The following is an 18,236-nucleotide window of genomic DNA, read 5'->3' as shown; positions in this document are numbered from 1 at the left end:
AGTTAATCAGGGACATGTGTTTCGAGTTATCTTCGAGGGCGCAATCGCCGTCATCAAACAGCGGTGACCTGGAATGCATGCTCCTCAGTTATCGGAACCAGCCGTTAACAACTCCACGAATAGCACCCCTTTCTTTTGACTGGTTGGCTTCCCGTGTTTTCTGCTTCCGCATAAACACAATTTTCATGCCCATCAAACAAAGCTTCTGAGGAATCCGGATATCAACCTCTCTGTGTACACGGAACCGGACTGCAAAGACTATCCACTGACCATCCAAGAGTTGATATATGTCTCAACAACTCTGCTCACACAGTAGGTGTTAGGTAGGCACCTATGATATCCAACCTGACATGGCTGACTGCCGCCCTTACACGTCTTTCTCCCAGTACTAGTAAACAGGAGGCTCATGCCAGGTACTCTTCTTGTCGTAAAACACACACGATCCGTTGTCATCGCTCAAGGTACACTCGTTGAATGCCTTTTTTGCCGGCCGTTCGGGCTACAAGCATCCTCGTGGCGGGTCTGTCAACTTCATGCCCTGCTGTCTTCAGCCAACTGCGGTGTCAAAGGACCAGCAACGAACAGGAAATAAACCATTCAGCTTCAAGAAGAAGTAAGAGGATTGATATCTAATTTCTTAAATATAGCTATCCAGATCTGATCAGCACGAGTGAGGTGTTGGTCCTGTCATCTTCCCACATTTGTCCGTGGCCAACAAGGAAGTTTGCACAGCCTCAACCGATGCCTGCTTCTATTTCTGACAAGACATCGGACGAGCCGCAGTTCTGGAATTTTGTGGCTGCTTACCCCGGATCGTCCAAATCCCGACACTCTGGTTCCGGCTGCAGCCTTATAGCGACTGGTGAAAATGAAAGAGGAATGCTGCACTGCCGGCCGAAGCCTTGCACATGGCCTGCGGTGAACACAGGTGCGATGCCAAAAACAACACACGGTGAGAAGTGCCCACTGCGGCCGCCGGATGCTCTCACCTCCGCGCAATGCCATCTCCTAATCCATCACCAAGTTATCCATAGCCACGGAATTTTTGGCGACGAAAAGCCGTAATGGATTCGATATCTCGCGTATATAACACCATGGACAATCCGCCTTCACTGATGCCTTTTTCTCATCATCATCATCATCACCTTCATCAGCTTCACCAACCATCCAACCATCAACACATCTGACTCAAACGCTTCCACTCTTCCTCTCCAGACAACATCAGTCTTCACTCTATCCATCAAAATGCACTCCTCAACTCTCTTCATCACCCTCACCACCGCCCTCGGCCTCGTCTCCGCCGCTCCCACAGACAAGACCTACAACCCCACAAAAACCTCCGCCGCTTCCCGCACAACTCACACCGTCATCGCCGGCCGCGGCGGCCGTCTAATCTTTGACCCCGACAACGTAGTCGCCGAAGTCGGCTCCATAGTCGAATTCCACTTCAACCCCCTGAACCACTCCGTCGTCGAGTCCTCCTTTGACACGCCCTGCCAGCCAAAAGACGCCGACTCCTTCTTCAGCGGCTTCTTTCCCGTCCGCGAGGGACAGAGCGACGAGGTGTTCCAGATTGAGGTCAAGGACACCCGCCCGATCTGGTTCTACTGCGCTCAAAACAACAACGCTCACTGCCAGTCGGGTATGACTGGGGTTATCAACCAGAATTTTGACCGCCAGGAGTTTTCACTGAGGGCGCATAAGGAGTTGGCTGCTGAGGTGGAGGGGCCTAGTGGTGTGCAGGGGGGCATTCAGGGGGGGTGGAGGATTCCTAACCCTAACCCGTTGGGGGGCTTTTAGATGGGGGATGATGGGGGGTGATGGTTGTCTTTTGCACTTTTGGGTAGAGCGTTTGCATTCACATGTTGTATGGTTTCCTCTGTCTTTTGGAGCTAGATGGGTAGATGGGAAGGGCTAGAGATGGCTTGTATTGGCTTGCATGCCTAGTTTTCTGCCTTTTGTATTTAGTTTTCTTCTTCTTTTACACTCCTTTAATTGAAACTTTATACTGTTAAAGATACATACCACCAAGCCTACCTTGTGGGTAAGATGACCTTTTGGTTCCACAGACGGTGAGATTTAACTATAATAATTAAAAAAATTAAGTATTTAATTAAGTAAAAAGGTTAGTTTTATAGAAGATAACGTGCATGATAAGCGAGTCGTACATATAAGCGAGTCGTACAGTCTCCACCACGACGCGTCCTCCTTACACCTAACATCAATTTTTTCCACAACCCAACATACCTCCTACTTCAAAGGAAGCCAGGATACTCTTAGCCCTTAAAGCTCTCCAAAAGGACGAAAAATTAAGCCTCCGAGCTATAGCTAAGCTTTATAACGTACCACCTATAACTCTCTCTAACCGACACGCCGGCCGGCCTATACGATATAATACTATGCCCAGATTAAAAAAGCTTACTTAATCCGAAAAAAAAGCTATTATTTACTATATGATTAAGCTATTTACGCGAGCTTTTCTATTAAGGTTACGTAGTATAGAAAATATAGCTAACTAATTATTATATATACGCGACGTGCCCCCTATTAGTAAACGTTAAATATATAACTTTATTAAATATTAATTATAGCTTCGTATATATTTTACACGTAAATATAATAATTAAAGGGCTAAATACAAAAATCCGAAAGTTATTATTAAGTAATTTACGCTTATATAGAATACTAAAGTTAAATATAATATTATAAATAATAATATTTATAACTTCGACGAAATGAAGTTTATAATAAATATTATTTTTATAAATATAATAATTATAACCTCGAATAACTTAAATAAAATAAAATTAACTTAGCTTAATAATCATAAATAATAATAATAATCTAAAGAATTAATACCCTCGGCTTATATATTACGGAATTATCTATTTATATTAATTAGTTCCTCCGTATATATAGACCTTGTGCTAAGCCTGGCGTTATCCTGGATCGATAGACTCGACCCTTAATCCTATCGATACTATTTCCTCCGGGGTTGACTCCTTTGGATCGATCCTCGATCCCAATAATCCTATTCTGATTGGTCCTTAAATCTGTGCTAATAATTGGTCCGTAGTGCGCCTGCGCCCCACTAGGTGTCAAGCCGTGACAAATTTACCGTTTACTTAACGTATTATAATTATTAATAATAATTAAACTATTGATTTAATAAGCCTAAATTAAATTAAATACTTCGACTATTATATAGCGTTCCGTACGAAAAGTAAATACCGGTTATTAATCCTCGATAATTACGAAAGTTACTATTTAATTAAATTCGAATATTATTATTAATAAAATAATATTATTACGCTTTATATACTTTGATATTTCTTTTACTTCCTTTAACTATTTAATATTAATTACTTTAGGCTACTAACATAGGCCTACGGCCGCTAGATCGAGGGTTTAATATATATATATATTAATTACGTAAATAAATTTAAGTTTTTTTATACTTTCCGCGAAACTTTTTTAGCCTCTATAACGGAGAAAAATATATAAAGTAACTTTATAAATACTAACTTTATATTATATAATTTAAAAAAACAATTTCTAAATTAAATATAAAGTTTCGTACGTTAATACCTTTATTTTTAAGGCTAAGTACGGTACTCCCTTAAGTATTTTAAATATTATAAAACCTTTAAGAAATTAATTTATATTTAACGCTTATTAAAATTTATATTATTAATTATTAAAATAGTTTCCCGACTTTAATATTAAATACTATAAATTAATTTACTAAAGGTACGATAACTATAATATATTAAATAGCCCTCTTATAAGTAAAGGTCTCTTCGCTCCGTAAAGCTAATAAGGCACTAAGTAAACGCCGGAAAACTAAAAAAACACGTGTACGGCTCGGAGAATTATTTACTATGTAAGATGTATAGGATCTACTAGACTAGAAGGCCGTGGGTGGGGAGGTAGTGGAAGAAATATAGCCGGATAGCGGTAGTATAGGGGGGGCTCGTACGACGGTTCGGTACTATAGTGTGTGCGGCAAGCCTGGCCATAACGCGCGTACTTGCCAGGAGGCTGGGGAATCATCTGATTCAGCCGTTTCTAATGTAATTGTAGTTGCTTCCTAATGTTATTGCCGTATAATTGAGGATAGTTGTTGTAGGGTGGTGGAGACTATACGACTCGCTTATATATACGACTCGCTTATCGTGCACGTTATTAAATTTAGGAATTATATAATTACTTCTATAGCGACGGAATAAAGATAGTAATTTAAACCTTTTACGCTTAGTATTTTAATAAACCTAAAAATTTATATATCGAGGTATAAAGCTATTAATAAATTTATAAATAAATATAAAAAGGGGGAAAGTAGTGTTATATAGTAAAGGTTAATTACTTACGACTATAATTAAGAATACCGCTAATATTACCGTAAAGAAAGGTAATTATAAATTATAAACCTCTCGTCGAAAGTAAGGTAAGTAATTAAAGGTAAGGCGGGTATTAAAGGAATACTATTAGCCTAGAAAGATATTGAAGGACTTAACAGAGGCCTGAGGCACGAAAGCACGGACTAGTTAACAGGGAGATAAATACGCGTTCAGGATCACTATATTACTCTAAGTTTTCCTTCATTAAGGACTTCGAGGCCATTGAAGATTATTACTGGAATTGAACTATTTGTTCCAAGCCCTGTATCACAGCCCTTGTCACAATCTGGCTTATTTTCTCGATGTGGTATGTCGTATGCGTGGGATATGTTTGGATTGTAACTATTTTCGAAATACGCGATTTTCGTAGTGTTGGTGGTTCCCGTTCGGAAAATAAAGGTACCGTTCGATAGAGTATTGATGGCAATTCGAATGAAGTCAAAAATGACGATATTGGAAAGGTTCGTGGTGTTGATATTATTGTTTGGTTGCCATAGTTGCGCTCCGCTTTTAATGAAGCCACAGTGGGGGCACCATTCCCAAGTTGGCGGGAAAGCCATGGCGGCCGGAAAAACAGGGAGGTACGTTACCCCCCAGGCACTTAGCCACGGGTGCGGAGTTATGATAACCCCAATGCACTCTCAGTTGCCGTAAATACTGCCAGGAACGTGTCATCGGTCTTGTTAAAGGCACCAAAAATAGCTACTACTGGTCTTGGACGACTCTTTGTCAGAGATGGAAAAAGAAAGAGCTTCTAGCTTACATAAACTCAGTTTTGGCCGAGGCAGGTCAGCAGCTATACGGCCAAAAGGACGAAGACCAGGGTCTATTGAAATTCAATAGTGAAAGGTCCTTCTGCAAAGGCAGAAAAAGACAATTAAAGAGTTGGAGAAGTGAATATAAGAATGGTATTTCCACCATTCACCACGATAAGTTTTTCACCCGGTCTGCAAGGCACGGTGTTCCTATGTATATGACAGCAGAAGGTCCGACGCACTTTTCTTTTGAGGTACAAAGGTGTACGAGCCTTCGCCTAAAAGGTAACGGTCCTCGCCTCCCCCTGGCGAGTCTCCGTTGCCGCCTAAGATCGGTACACCCATGTTCCAACATTCTATCAACAATGCGCTTGTTCTGCTGGTTCTTACCCTGGGAAAAATATATCTTCACAAGGACAAGCGGCTGCCCGATGTTGTGCCTGCACCGCATGGCTCCCCGTATTTGCGCAATGGCGTTCCCGCACCGGCATCCCCGTCACAGGACTCACCGTCCTACGCCTCCCACTCTCATTCGGCCGGTCTTCCTTGCCCAAGGATGGCAGCGAGCGGACCGGAACCAGCAGGCGATCCTGGTTCCAAGGATCGGGAGTGTTAACAAAGTCAGTCGCTTCGCTTAAGAGAAACCTGGATGTTATTCCTGGATTGGACTACTTTGCCTATGCTACCGACATTCTAGGCTGTCAGTTGGCTGGAACGAGGCTTCGTCATATTCATGTATATATCCTTGCTGTATTGTTTCATGGCCAGATCGGAAGGTGAAAGCTATGCTTACAGATTAAGTACAGAACTTGCTGTTCTGGCCGCCGAATTTGGCAGAGCAGTATCGCCATTTTCAGGTAACAATAACGGGTAGGAGGTAATTTGATTACAGCGAAATACATACGTAGAATTAAATATTTACCTGGCGGGCTGGTCCGTATTGTATTTTCTCTGCTCAAATCAGCCAATGTCTTTCACGGCATGTAAAATATTGAAGTACGTACTGCGAAACAAAGATGCGTAGTAGTCCATGGCCTCCGTTGAAAGGACTCTCGTAAATAGACCGTATCAAGTGAACACCAAAGCACGTGATGACGCTCCCTGACCAAGTGGAGTTCTTAGGCTGCAGTCCTAGCCCCAACTTCCTGTCTCCACTCTTTTCCTGCCCAACCGCACAACCGCGAGCGACAAGTGCGAAGTGTGACAACACCGACCATTGCGACAACTTCGAACACCGTTGCCATGGCCGCTTTCGCGACAGACAGCTATGTCTCCTGGGACGACTTCCTCAGGATCCGCAGCTCGCAAGATGAACAGCTCGTAAGCCAGTTAACTAAGATCAGGCAGGATTCCAACCAGGCTACACAGCGACTCGACCAGATTGCGCAGCGACTCAACCGGCTCCAGGGCGAATTTAACACTCGATTCGACCATCTCGAACTCGAAAATAAGCGCTCACAAGCCCGCTTCTACAACTATACGCTGAAGAATCCTGCTCTGCGCATCGCACCCATTCCCACCTACCATCCAACCCAAGGCATCCTCGAGCCGGACCCGACCCTATTTCCCCGCCACGCCAAAGATTTCTACGCTCTTCGGAGCCCATCAAACGCCCGGCATCGGAACATGCTGTCGTATCTCGTTATTTTCTATGACATTCAGCTCTTTGCCCCCGACGAAGACGAGGACGAGGATGGAGACGAGGCACGACCGGAGGACGTCGATTCCGAGGCAACCGTCGACAGGAGAGCCGTCGAACTGTTGGAAACCATCCTTGGCTTGAACGAGGACAATTTCATCAGATTTAGGGAGAGAGCCGCGGAGCTGCGCGTCCGTCCCGCGCCATCCGCCGTCAAGCGTTCACAGCCACTGGCACAAAGGGGGGAGGAGGCAGAAACTCGCCGACCAATCCTCGAGCTGCGCCCGCATGTGCCAGCCCAGCACGAGAGCTCCTCGGAAATGTCAGACAAAGCCCAGATGGGCTGGAGGGTTGGGACGCGGTCAACCCCGCCGTCACAACGCGTGACGGTCAATAATCTGCAGGCTGCGGTCGCTGCGGCGGCGCGCGCAGGGCAACCCGCAGGAGTACCCGCAGAACCACCACGGCCAGGCAGCGGCGGCTCGGACTCAACCAGACCTTTCACAACCCCCCAGAAACGCTAGTCATCCCTCCCCAACGCTTCTGTTTTGTTTTGTCCTTTTACTTCTGTTTATTTCCCTGTTGTTTTTGCTCGCTTCCATGCAAAGACGTCGCGGAGCTATGACTCGGTACTCACTTTTCTCTGTCCGCGGCTCTTCAAACTGCCCGTCAGAATTGAGAATCCACCACAAGATAGCCCAACAGTGTCCCTTGAGCAAGTGGCGCTCGCGCCGGCATTTGATCCAGAGTGTATAACCCTCCCGGGTACAGCAGGTGAAGAACCCGATCAACAGAGCCCAGCCCAAGCGTAACACCAAGAAAAAGGTCAACCCTCAAACAGAGCTTCCCTTACAACAACACACTCTCAACAGCGACATACACCATTCACAATCGCGATGAACGGTAAAATAGACGACCTATGGCAGTTGCTTTGGCACAGGCAGGAGGAATACACGCCGCAGGCATCCACGGACAGGTTACGTTCTCACGGAGCACACAGTTGGATTGAGTTCTGCAACTTCTCCTCGATTTCCGACTCGGTGACAGAGTCCAAGAATTATTTTATGGCTGGATGTGGGAGCCGCAATGAGAGCATCGTTAGCAAATTGGTCAGAAGTCGTGATGTCTTCTGCGACGGGTTCGGAGGTGTGTAGGGACCGTTCGGGCCGGGAGAAGCCTGGCCGCGGCCACCGTAGGGGAGGTGAGGAGGCGGTGGTGGTAGGCGATCGGGCTCGGGGACGGCATTGGCACCGGCGCGCAGCAGGCGTAGGTAACGTAGCCTGCAACTCTTGTCGGTCCGGCCCGGCAGCTGCTTCGAAATATCAGTCCATTTCGTGCCCTGTTTTCAAAGATTGATCATCAAGATGTCTTCAATGGCCAACCATGCCAACCAAGTCGGCCTCTTGCGTCGGGTGGGGTTGGACAGACTCCAAGTTCTGGAATGAACAGATCCGCCCAAGCCTCTTGAGCATGCTAGGCTATCGGCGAAGCAGACGGTGAGAAACAGGACGCTAGGGAAGGAAAGGGAAAAAGAAAAAGCGAAAGAGGAGAGAAAAAAGAGCGAAAAACACGTTAAGCGATAACGTTAGACAAGGTCTATGCCTAAATTAAAACCTTTTCTAGTCTCCCGATTACTCAATTACACTTGTCAAATAGGTGTTTTAATTCCTTCACATACTCTTCGTAATCAGCGACCTTTCTACTGACGACCTCGGCAGACCCCTGACACCAGTACTTGGAAAAAACCTCCTCCGTCTTGGAAGATAGGGGACAGCATATGGGAGAGATATGATCCTCCACGAGGGACAACATTCCATTCACGGATGTAAGACAGCGCCAAAACCATATCGCCCCGGACTCCCAGCTCTCGCGCATAATGCTCGCCAGCGCGGGCTTGTACCCAGGGTTCATTACGATTTCCTCCTCCTCCAGTACGTCCATGAACTCCCGGTGGACTTCGTCGAACTCGCGGAGGTCGTTTTCCACGAGCTCATCAACACCACGTCCCGTAAGCCAGTACGGCACGGCGAGCGTCTCAGCGGGTAGGGAGCAGACCCACTCGAGGTCGATAGGCAGGTAGCATTTCAGTCGTTATCGACGAAGATATTGCTCGCGTGGAGGTCGGTGAGCTGGAGGCGGAATGGTTCGCCGCGGCGTTCCCGCGTGAAGAAATGATGCGAGAGCGTCCTGAGCAGCGCCCTGGCGGCCATTTGGCCACGGCAGTCCGTAGCGTTGTAAACCGTGTTCTGGTTAGCGAGGAAGCTCCCATCGTGGAGCGCGAGCATATCCGCGACGAAGGGCTCAGCGCAGGTATATGTTTCGTCCCTCGGGATTGTCCTCGGCGCGCCCTCGTTCTCTAAGATAGCGACGCAGCAAGGTAGCGACCGATTCGTCAGCATAACCGTACCGGCGCAGAACCGGAACGAGCCTACCCGAGGCTGCGGAACGCGGGCCAGGCGCAAGCGTCCTCATCACCGAGCCCCAGATGGTGCCTGACAAGAGCCGTGATCGTCCGCCTGCTGTCCCAAAGCACCTGGGAGAGCTCCTCCACGGCCGTGAAGTACGCTGCCTGACTGATGATGTTCGCGTCCTTCCTGAGCGCTGATTCGATCGTGATGGGCCCCCGGTGGTCTAGCTTGATGGTGGCGGGCATGGCTCTAGGATCAGGCGTACCTAGCTAGAAGGACGGGGTATGGTCGAATGAATATCATATCGATCAGAACCGATCAAGCACATTGGCACAGATGATACCGCAGTTGCAGCCGGACAGAATGAAACAGTATGGGTACTTGAACTTTTCTCGGATCGCCACGGTATTGCTCCCATCTAATGAGCTACTTACTTACCGGGATTACCTTGAGGACAAAAAGCGAGTTTCGAGAACTACGCAGGATGTCTGCTTGCGGTCGTATACCGACTTTCAGATTGACAGACGTACCGGAGGTCTCCATGAAGCCGTGATGCGCTCGTTTACCTTGCAAACACGCCCAAAACTGGTCGAAATCTTGAGCAGAACACAAACCCGCTGGAGTCTGAGGTATTTTGTTTTCGAGTACAGCACCCGAACAGGTAGTCTCTTCTTATCCAATCAACATTGACTAGATGATCTGGTGCTTCCAGGCCAGGACACGCTATATCCCCCCGCCTTTAGCGAGACCAGTAAATGGCCACAGGTTCTTGTGTTGAGGAGGATCTCGCTGATGTTCATTCTACCACCCACACATTAGCAGGCAGCTGTCACGGAGTTCTGTTTGCTTCCAAGGATGCTCACACCTTCCAGAGCGCCCACACGACATATAACGGCCATCGCGTCGCAAGGACTTGGGATTTGTGCCGCACACATTGAACAACCACAATGGGCAAGGTTCAGTGGCAAATCATGTTGAGCAACTCTCATGGACACTGGGCATCTATACCAAGAAACTCAGGCGTTGCTGCAGGCTGCCCTTGAACCAATATGTAAATGGATTTTTCCTTGGGGCCAAAATAACAAGGACATAGTATCGGTGTATCAAGATACCTTGAGCTGTGGATTATCTACACTTGAGCCGATAAGAACACTGGACGAATACTTTCTCGATAGGCCATTTACGTCAAGGAGCCTACATGCAGCGTACAGGCACTGGCTTGTATCCAGCTCAGTAAGCAATCCTGGAAGTCCAATTACTTCACCGCTTGTTACGATCAACCCATCATTGTCAAACGAGTTCAAATACAGAATTCCGGTGCGAGTTTTGAGGTCAATGTGGGTGCGCGACAAAGACATCATACAAGCTAAGAAGTTCAGAATTGGGGTTTCAAATGAGACAATCGGCAGTGCTGATAGCAATAGCATTTTACCCGCCTTGAGAGTGTCCACTCTTTTTTTTTTTTTTTTTTTTACCGAAAGACTGAGATGGGGGAATCATCAGGAGCTGCAAGGTACAAACATTATGGGTTTGGAGGATGATGGCCTTGTTCTACTGGATTTTCGTGCAGGAGACATTCACAAGGAGCTGCTAGGAAATTTTGGGAGCTGATAATATACATGATCCGCTTGGCAGAGAAAAGGATTTGTAAACAAGAGGATGAGCTACTCAGGGACTGGTGTAACGGGAAGTCGGCCCCAACAAATGAAGAAAGGCTGATGTGTGTGCCAACAGGAGAGACATCAAGATTTCCGATGGAGACATTCGGGGCCAGCGGGAATACGGAGACGGTAGTCATTTCCCGAGGGCGCTTGGACGGAAGATAAAGAGCAAACAGGAACGTGTAACACTTAAAACGAACACCCTTTCCTGTGGGTTTTCTTCTTATTCTTCATTCACATTATTTACACTATAAACACGAACTGCTTTGTGAACACTGCACGGCGTCCACTGTGTGATAGTTTACATTGTATAGAATAAGCCTTCCAATGTACAGGTATGGATAATGGCTAAGGTAGTGATGAACTGTTTTGTTTAAAAGAGAAAAGAATAAAAAAAACCAAAAAAGAAACCCGGAACCGACGCAGCGTAAACCGAAATTGCTAGAGTAATATATCATATATACCAAGAAAAGAATTTTTCAACCCCAACCAAACTCTTCCACAAAGACAAGAATGATTCATCAAGTCTCTGCCCACCTCATCTAACCAAGGAACGAAGCTCGGCCCCAGGCCTCTACCGCTTATAGGCACTGGGAATACCACTGATTGCTAGCAGTGCAAGTGCTCCCCGCCTCACAAGTAGTGCACCCCGTAAAACCCTGCCCACCACACTGCGCATACTTCGCAGCCCTGCACCCACCCGGCGCCGCGCTAGGAGTCGGGTTCGGGTTCTGCGCCGCACTGCTAGTCGGCTGAGGCTGGGGCTGGCTGCCGCCTCCCGGGGGAGAAAATACCGGGAACCGGGAATCGTCATCCCGCTTGCACCCACTCCTCGCCGTCAACTCAGACGGGCACTGGACTTGTCTGAAGGTAAACGACGGGTTATCCGCGTTCTTGAACCAGTCAAACCTCCAGTTGCACCCGGGCTTGAGGGCGTCGGGGAACGAGGCGCACTGGCTGCGGTCGGAGATACCGCCGTAGGTGGCGCCGGGGAGGCCGCCGAATTGGGGCTTGCAGCCGTCGAAAAGGCCGACGCCGCCGCCGGGGATGTTGAGGTCGAAGTGGTTGCTTCCGAGGTCGCCGCCGGTGGAGGTGGACTGGACGACCATTTTCTTGCCGGCGACGGGGCCGTCGGTGAAGGTGAGTCTGGGAGATGTTAGTGGTGAGGGGTTATACGGCGGGAGAGGGGGAGAGGCTTACTCGTAACAGGCACAGCACCAAGAAGCTTCGGATCCCCCGCTCAGAGCAGTGGCAGCGAAGCCATAGGAGAGGTTGTCGTTGATGGCCCAGGCACTGTGGTCAGCGCACGAGTAGGCAGAGCCACCATTGCAGCCAGAGGCAACACCAGAGTCGGAAATGCGCTGAAAGTTGGCGTCACAGGCAAAGACGGGTCTGTTGACCGCCGCCTTACCTGGCCAGGCACATGATGGCTTGCAGCAGTCCCAGTATCTGGTAGACTTGCCAGACCCAGAGGCGCCCTGAGCCTGAACGGCAAGAGGCAGGACAGCAAGGAGAGAAGTCTGAAGAACAGCTGAGGAACGCATCTTGACTACTGGTCAAAAGAGGATAGCAGGAGAATGGTGGTGGTGATGACGAAAGGGAAACGGCCAAAACACCGGGCAAGACCATCTTGATATACTTGCTCACCTCCTTCCCCCACCCCGGTCTTAGCTCATAGAACTCAGGACCAAGCGTAACCCACGCCACGAGCAAGGTCTCTCAACGGCAGATTGGACGAGCCATCCGATCGACGGGAACAGGCGAGCCTGTGTCACCGAGTAAACATCACGGAGCAGGGTTCCATGGGGTAGTCACCCCACCGAAAATCTCGGGTCGAGGTTTCAGGGCCAAGTCAGTGCCGAGCCGCCTCCCAGTTTGACTGAAACGGTGGCGCTCCGCATTCCCGGAACCTGGGCCGTGAGCAAGCCCGGAAGGGGATAGCGGACGATGGGTAATGCAACGCTGCGGGTCGCTGCTCCACGCAGTCGGAATGCCGGGAACGATTTCCCCCACGGGACGTAGGCCGCGTAACGACTTGTTTTTCGACGACAAGAAATATGCTGCTTGGTTTTAGCCATGATGTAATGCTTGATTGCATATGGAAGGCATTGGCATTACGGGCGAAAATTGGTGTGCCAAGCCGTTGGAGGGTATAATATTGTTGTTAAGACACTGCATAAGGTATGTCCAGAGATAATCTGCTTGTCCACGGGAAGCCGCTGGCAAAGTTGTAAAAGTGCACGAATAGTCTCATTGAGCAGGATGGCCGGTTGGTTCCGTCCTCGGTCAAATAGAGGCGGCAATGTACCACCGAGTACCACCGAACACCACAGAGTTGTTTGTTTCGACGGTGATACTCGACTCAGTTGACTGGCTCTCTGTAACGGAATGAGGAGGGTTTGCCCTGTAGAGATCAGAGTGAAAGGATTGATAAATGTGATGGTTTTGGGGGAAATGAACTGACAAAGGATGATGGCCCAACATGCTTGACCCGAGAGACACCAAATCATGAGAAGCCAAACGTGCAACAATGACACAGACAGTAGTTCTGATCAACACCGACCCCCAAGGTGAGTGGAGCCCATGTAATGACAGATGCACCGAGGTCAATGTAAAGAGCCTCAGATATAAGAAAGTGGCTCTGGTTGCTCACCGGAAAAAAAGATTGAAAACGGATCGGTTGATTGACGGAGGAGGGAAGGTCTCACTCAGTGACAGATAGAAATTCGAGGAAGAGACTGGATGATATTTTATTCTCATGCAGTGTGATATTGACTGGACACACATTGAGGCTTTGTGTCTCGATATGGCAACATGGTAGATTGTGTTCGTGGACCGACACGTCAATGATGGGTTTCTCGGCATCTGACTGCATTTGAGGGAGCAGGGGCCAAGGCGACAAGTTAAGATAAGACGCGTGAAATTCGCGGTTTTTTATGGGGCCAAGAATGAAGTGAATTTGATGCGTGATCACGTGCGGCACAAAGAGCTGTCGACGTGGTCCCTGCGCTTTGACCCAACCGGGATTAGCGGTGTGCCTGCCGCACCTTCAGCCTCTCCAGTCAGCAGAAATTCCACTGGGGAAGGCGACGACGTCCAGCAACAAACCATCACCAGTCGCCGCCTCCAAAGCCCAACGACTCACGAATCGCGACTTTTCCATTCTTTTCGCCATCACACACACACCCACTCCTTTCTGCATCCAGGAGAATAACTACCGACTTGCGAATATCTTCTTTTTGATGCGCTGAGGGCCTTGCGCTCCTCCCAAGTTGATGCGCGCGCCGCCTCTTTGTGGCGATTTCTAATCCGTCGCTCATTTTCTCTTTTTTGCCCACCACTCGGTAGCTGGCTGCTGGGCATCTCTCCCACCAATTCCAACCCGACCACAATCATCAAATCATGGCTGATTACGCGACCCAGAGTCAGTCGTATGGCGGCTACGGCGACGAGTTCGACGATGACAACAACTACGAAAATGGCGACGAGTTGGGCGTCGATCAGGACGATGCCGCCATCACACCGGAGGACTGCTGGGATGTCATCTCGGCCTACTTTGATATGAAGGGTCTGGTGTCGCAACAGATTGATTCTTTTGATGAATTCACCAGCAGCACCATCCAGTCTCTCGTCGACGAATATGCCGATCTCACACTCGACCATCCCAATCCCGGTGACGACCAGGGCAGAGATATCGCCCTGCGGAGATACGACATTCATTTCGGCAACGTCATGATCTCGAAGCCCACCCTCACCGAAATTTCAGGCGAGACAACCAGCCTCTTGCCCTACGAGTGCCGTGACCGTAACCTTACATACTCCGCGCCCATGTACTGCAAGGTTTCCAAACGCGCCCGTGTTGCCATCAACGAGCCCGTTCCACTAAACGAGCTGGACGACGAGCAGCACGAGCTTATGCGGGAGACGGGCGAGCACCCGATGACGATTCGATGGGAGGAGGAAGAGAGCGACATGCCTGGAGAGGGCTCCAAGGGGGAGAACGATAGGGGCGATCTCATTTTCCTCGGCAAGCTTCCCGTCATGGTCAAGTCGCAAATCTGCCACTTGTACGGCGAGGACGACGAGTCGCTCTTTGTGCTCAACGAGTGCCCTTACGACCAGGGTGGTTACTTTATCATCAACGGGTCCGAGAAGGTCTTGATCGCCCAGGAGCGATCGGCGGCCAACATTGTTCAAGTCTTCAAGAAGCCACCAGGAGGCAGTGTCTCGTACCAGGCTGAGATCAGGAGTGCTCTTGAAAAGGGCTCTCGTCTGATTTCGTCGCTGCAAATGAAGTTGCACACCAAGGCATCCAACGAGAAGGGCAGATTGGCCAATACCGTGAGCGTTACTCTGCCTTACGTCCGTGAGGATGTCTCCCTCGCCATCGTCTTCCGTGCTCTTGGCATTGTGTCCGACGAGGATATCCTGAACCATATTTGCTACGATCGCAAGGACACACAGATGCTCGAGGCTTTGCGGCCTTGCATCGAGGAGGCTTTTTGCATCCAGGACCGAGAAATCGCTCTGGACTTTATCGGCAAGCGTGGCAACGGGAATATGGGTCAGAACCGCATGAACCGCATCAGGGCCGCGAAGGATCTTCTTCAGAAGGAGATGTTGCCCCATATCTCACAGACAGAAGGTTGTGAAACGAGGAAAGCCTTCTTTTTGGGCTACATGGTCAACAAGCTTCTCCAATGCGCGCTCGGTCGCAGGGATACTGACGACCGTGATCACTTTGGCAAGAAGAGGTTGGATCTGGCTGGTCCGCTTTTGGCCAAGCTCTTCCGTGGCGTTGTTCGTCGCATGACACAGGATCTCATGGGGTACATGAAGCGCTGCCTCGACACCAACAAGCATTTCACTCTGGCCCTCGGCATCAAGGCCAACACATTGACAAATGCTCTCAAGTACTCGTTGGCCACCGGGAACTGGGGTGATCAGAAGAAGGCCATGAGCTCCACGGCTGGTGTGTCACAGGTGTTGAACCGTTATACCTTTGCCTCCACGCTGTCCCATTTGAGACGTACCAATACGCCCATCGGGCGTGATGGCAAGCTTGCCAAACCCAGACAGCTTCACAACACCCATTGGGGTTTGGTCTGCCCAGCCGAGACGCCCGAGGGACAGGCTTGCGGTCTGGTCAAGAACTTGTCTCTGATGTGCTACGTGAGTGTGGGTACTCCGGCTGACCCAATCGTCGACTTCATGACGGCCCGCGGCATGGATGTCTTGGAGGAGTACGAGCCGCTTCGCGCGCCCAACGCGACCAAGGTGTTTGTGAACGGCACGTGGGTGGGTGTGCACAACGACCCCAAGCAGCTCGTCACGTTGGTACAAGATCTGAGGCGGAAGAACGTCATCAGTTTCGAAGTGTCCCTTGTTCGGGACATTCGCGAGCGCGAGTTCAAGATCTTCTCTGATGCCGGCCGTGTCATGAGACCGCTCTTCACTGTTGAGCAAGAGGAGAAGGGCAACCACGGCGTAGAGAAGGGGCAACTTATTCTCAACAAGGACCACATTGCCAGGCTCCAAAGGGACAAGGAGCTTGGCAAGTATCACCCGGACTACTGGGGTTGGCAAGGTCTCCTTAAGTCGGGGGCCATTGAATACCTGGACGCGGAGGAGGAAGAAACCACCATGATCTGCATGACCCCTCAGGATCTGGATGATTTCCGCATGACCAAGCTAGGATTCCATATCGAAACCACCTCTGGCCAAGGCAACAACAGGATCCGCACCAAGGTCAACAAGACGACACACATGTACACGCATTGCGAAATCCACCCCGCCATGCTTCTCGGTATCTGCGCCAGTATCATTCCGTTCCCCGACCACAACCAGTCGCCCCGTAACACATACCAGTCTGCCATGGGTAAGCAGGCCATGGGCTTCTTCCTTACCAACTATTCCCGCCGCATGGACACCATGGCCAATATTCTGTACTACCCACAAAAGCCGTTGGCTACCACGCGGTCCATGGAGTTCCTCAAGTTCCGAGAGTTGCCTGCCGGTCAGAACGCCATTGTGGCCATCCTCTGTTATTCTGGCTACAATCAGGAAGATTCCGTCGTTATGAACCAGAGCAGCATTGATCGCGGCATCTTCCGCAGTCTGTTCTTCCGTTCCTACACGGACTGCGAGAAGCGGGTGGGTATCAACATTGTGGAGATGTTTGAGAAGCCAACTCGCGGTGACACGTTGAGGTTGAAACACGGGACGTACGACAAACTGGATGCTGACGGAATCATTGCTCCTGGCATCCGTGTGTCGGGCGAAGACATCATCATCGGAAAGACGTCGCCCATCAACCCTGACAATGCCGAACTCGGGCAGCGGCAGCAGCAGCATGTCAAGCGTGATGCGTCGACGCCTCTTCGCAGCACCGAGAGTGGTATTGTGGACTCGGTCGTGCTCACGACCAACCAAGACGGCATGCGCTACGTCAAGGTCAGGGTGCGGACAACCAAGATTCCTCAGATTGGCGACAAATTTGCGTCCCGCCACGGGCAAAAAGGTACCATTGGACTCACCTATCGGATGGAGGACATGCCCTTTACGGCCGAAGGCATCACGCCAGACATCATCATCAACCCCCACGCCATTCCGTCCCGTATGACCATTGCCCATTTGGTCGAGTGTCTGCTCTCCAAGGTGGCCACACTTAAGGGCCTGGAAGGCGACGCCACCCCCTTTACGGACGTGACGGTCGACTCGGTCTCTGACCTGCTCCGCGAGCAGGGGTACCAGTCTCGTGGCTTCGAAATCCTGTACCACGGCCACACTGGACGCAAGCTCCGGGCCCAGTGCTTCTTTGGTCCCACCTACTACCAGCGTCTCAGACACATGGTGGACGACAAGATCCACGCGCGTGCTCGTGGGCCGGTCCAGATCATGACCCGTCAGCCAGTTGAGGGTCGTGCCAGAGACGGCGGTCTCCGTTTCGGAGAAATGGAACGTGATTGTATGATTGCCCACGGCGCCGCATCGTTCTTGAAGGAGCGTCTGTTTGAGGTGTCTGATGCGTACCGCGTGCACATTTGCGAGATTTGCGGGTTGATGACGCCTATTGCGTAGGTCCCCCCTTTTTATTTTTCATCAACAAGATGCTAACGATGGTTTTTCCAGGAACCTCACCAAGCAATCCTTCGAATGCCGGCCTTGCAAGAACAAGACCAAGATTGCGCAGGTACACATGCCGTACGCGGCCAAGCTGCTTTTCCAGGAGCTCATGTCGATGGGCATTGCCTCGCGCATGTTTACCAGCAGGTCGGGTATCTCGGTCCGCTAGTCGCGCTGAGGCGTTGGGCACCGCAAAGGTGTCTCGTTGAGAATGGCGGCAAGCAACCATACCCAGCAATCAAGCTAGC

The 18,236-nt window shown here is 49.9% G+C and overlaps 4 protein-coding genes across 4 annotated transcripts; 3 read left to right on the top strand and 1 right to left on the bottom strand.

Annotated features, from left to right (window-relative positions):
- Positions 1-1,245: 1,245 nt before the first annotated feature.
- Positions 1,246-1,800, top strand: QC761_401750 (uncharacterized protein; the record flags this gene model as incomplete). Its single annotated transcript, XM_062878468.1, has 1 exon — positions 1,246-1,800. The coding sequence occupies one exon, from the start codon at positions 1,246-1,248 to the stop codon at positions 1,798-1,800; it is 555 nt and encodes a 184-aa protein (XP_062731907.1).
- Positions 1,801-6,397: 4,597 nt separating this feature from the next.
- QC761_0062550 (uncharacterized protein) lies at positions 6,398-7,318 on the top strand (the record flags this gene model as incomplete). The annotated part of the gene is made up of 1 exon (XM_062872596.1): positions 6,398-7,318. The coding sequence occupies one exon, from the start codon at positions 6,398-6,400 to the stop codon at positions 7,316-7,318; it is 921 nt and encodes a 306-aa protein (XP_062731906.1).
- A 3,753-nt stretch (positions 7,319-11,071) lies between these two features.
- Positions 11,072-13,024, bottom strand: QC761_401710 (Endoglucanase 5A). Its single transcript, XM_062878467.1, has 2 exons — positions 12,064-13,024; positions 11,072-12,009 (listed from the first exon to the last, which is right to left on the bottom strand). Exons 1-2 carry the CDS (start codon positions 12,405-12,407, stop codon positions 11,445-11,447), a joined length of 909 nt encoding a protein of 302 aa, XP_062731905.1. The 5' UTR covers positions 12,408-13,024; the 3' UTR covers positions 11,072-11,444.
- Positions 13,025-13,900: 876 nt separating this feature from the next.
- Positions 13,901-18,157, top strand: RPB2 (DNA-directed RNA polymerase II subunit RPB2; the record flags this gene model as incomplete). Its single annotated transcript, XM_062878466.1, has 2 exons — positions 13,901-17,939; positions 17,995-18,157. The coding sequence occupies exons 1-2, from the start codon at positions 14,266-14,268 to the stop codon at positions 18,155-18,157; spliced, it is 3,837 nt and encodes a 1,278-aa protein (XP_062731904.1). The 5' UTR covers positions 13,901-14,265.
- Positions 18,158-18,236: the final 79 nt, after the last annotated feature.

Source organism: Podospora bellae-mahoneyi, chromosome 4 (assembly GCF_035222275.1).
Source record: "Podospora bellae-mahoneyi strain CBS 112042 chromosome 4, whole genome shotgun sequence".
NCBI classification, from domain to species: Eukaryota; Fungi; Ascomycota; class Sordariomycetes; order Sordariales; family Podosporaceae; genus Podospora; species Podospora bellae-mahoneyi.
This window is presented reverse-complemented; position numbering and strand designations above follow the sequence as displayed.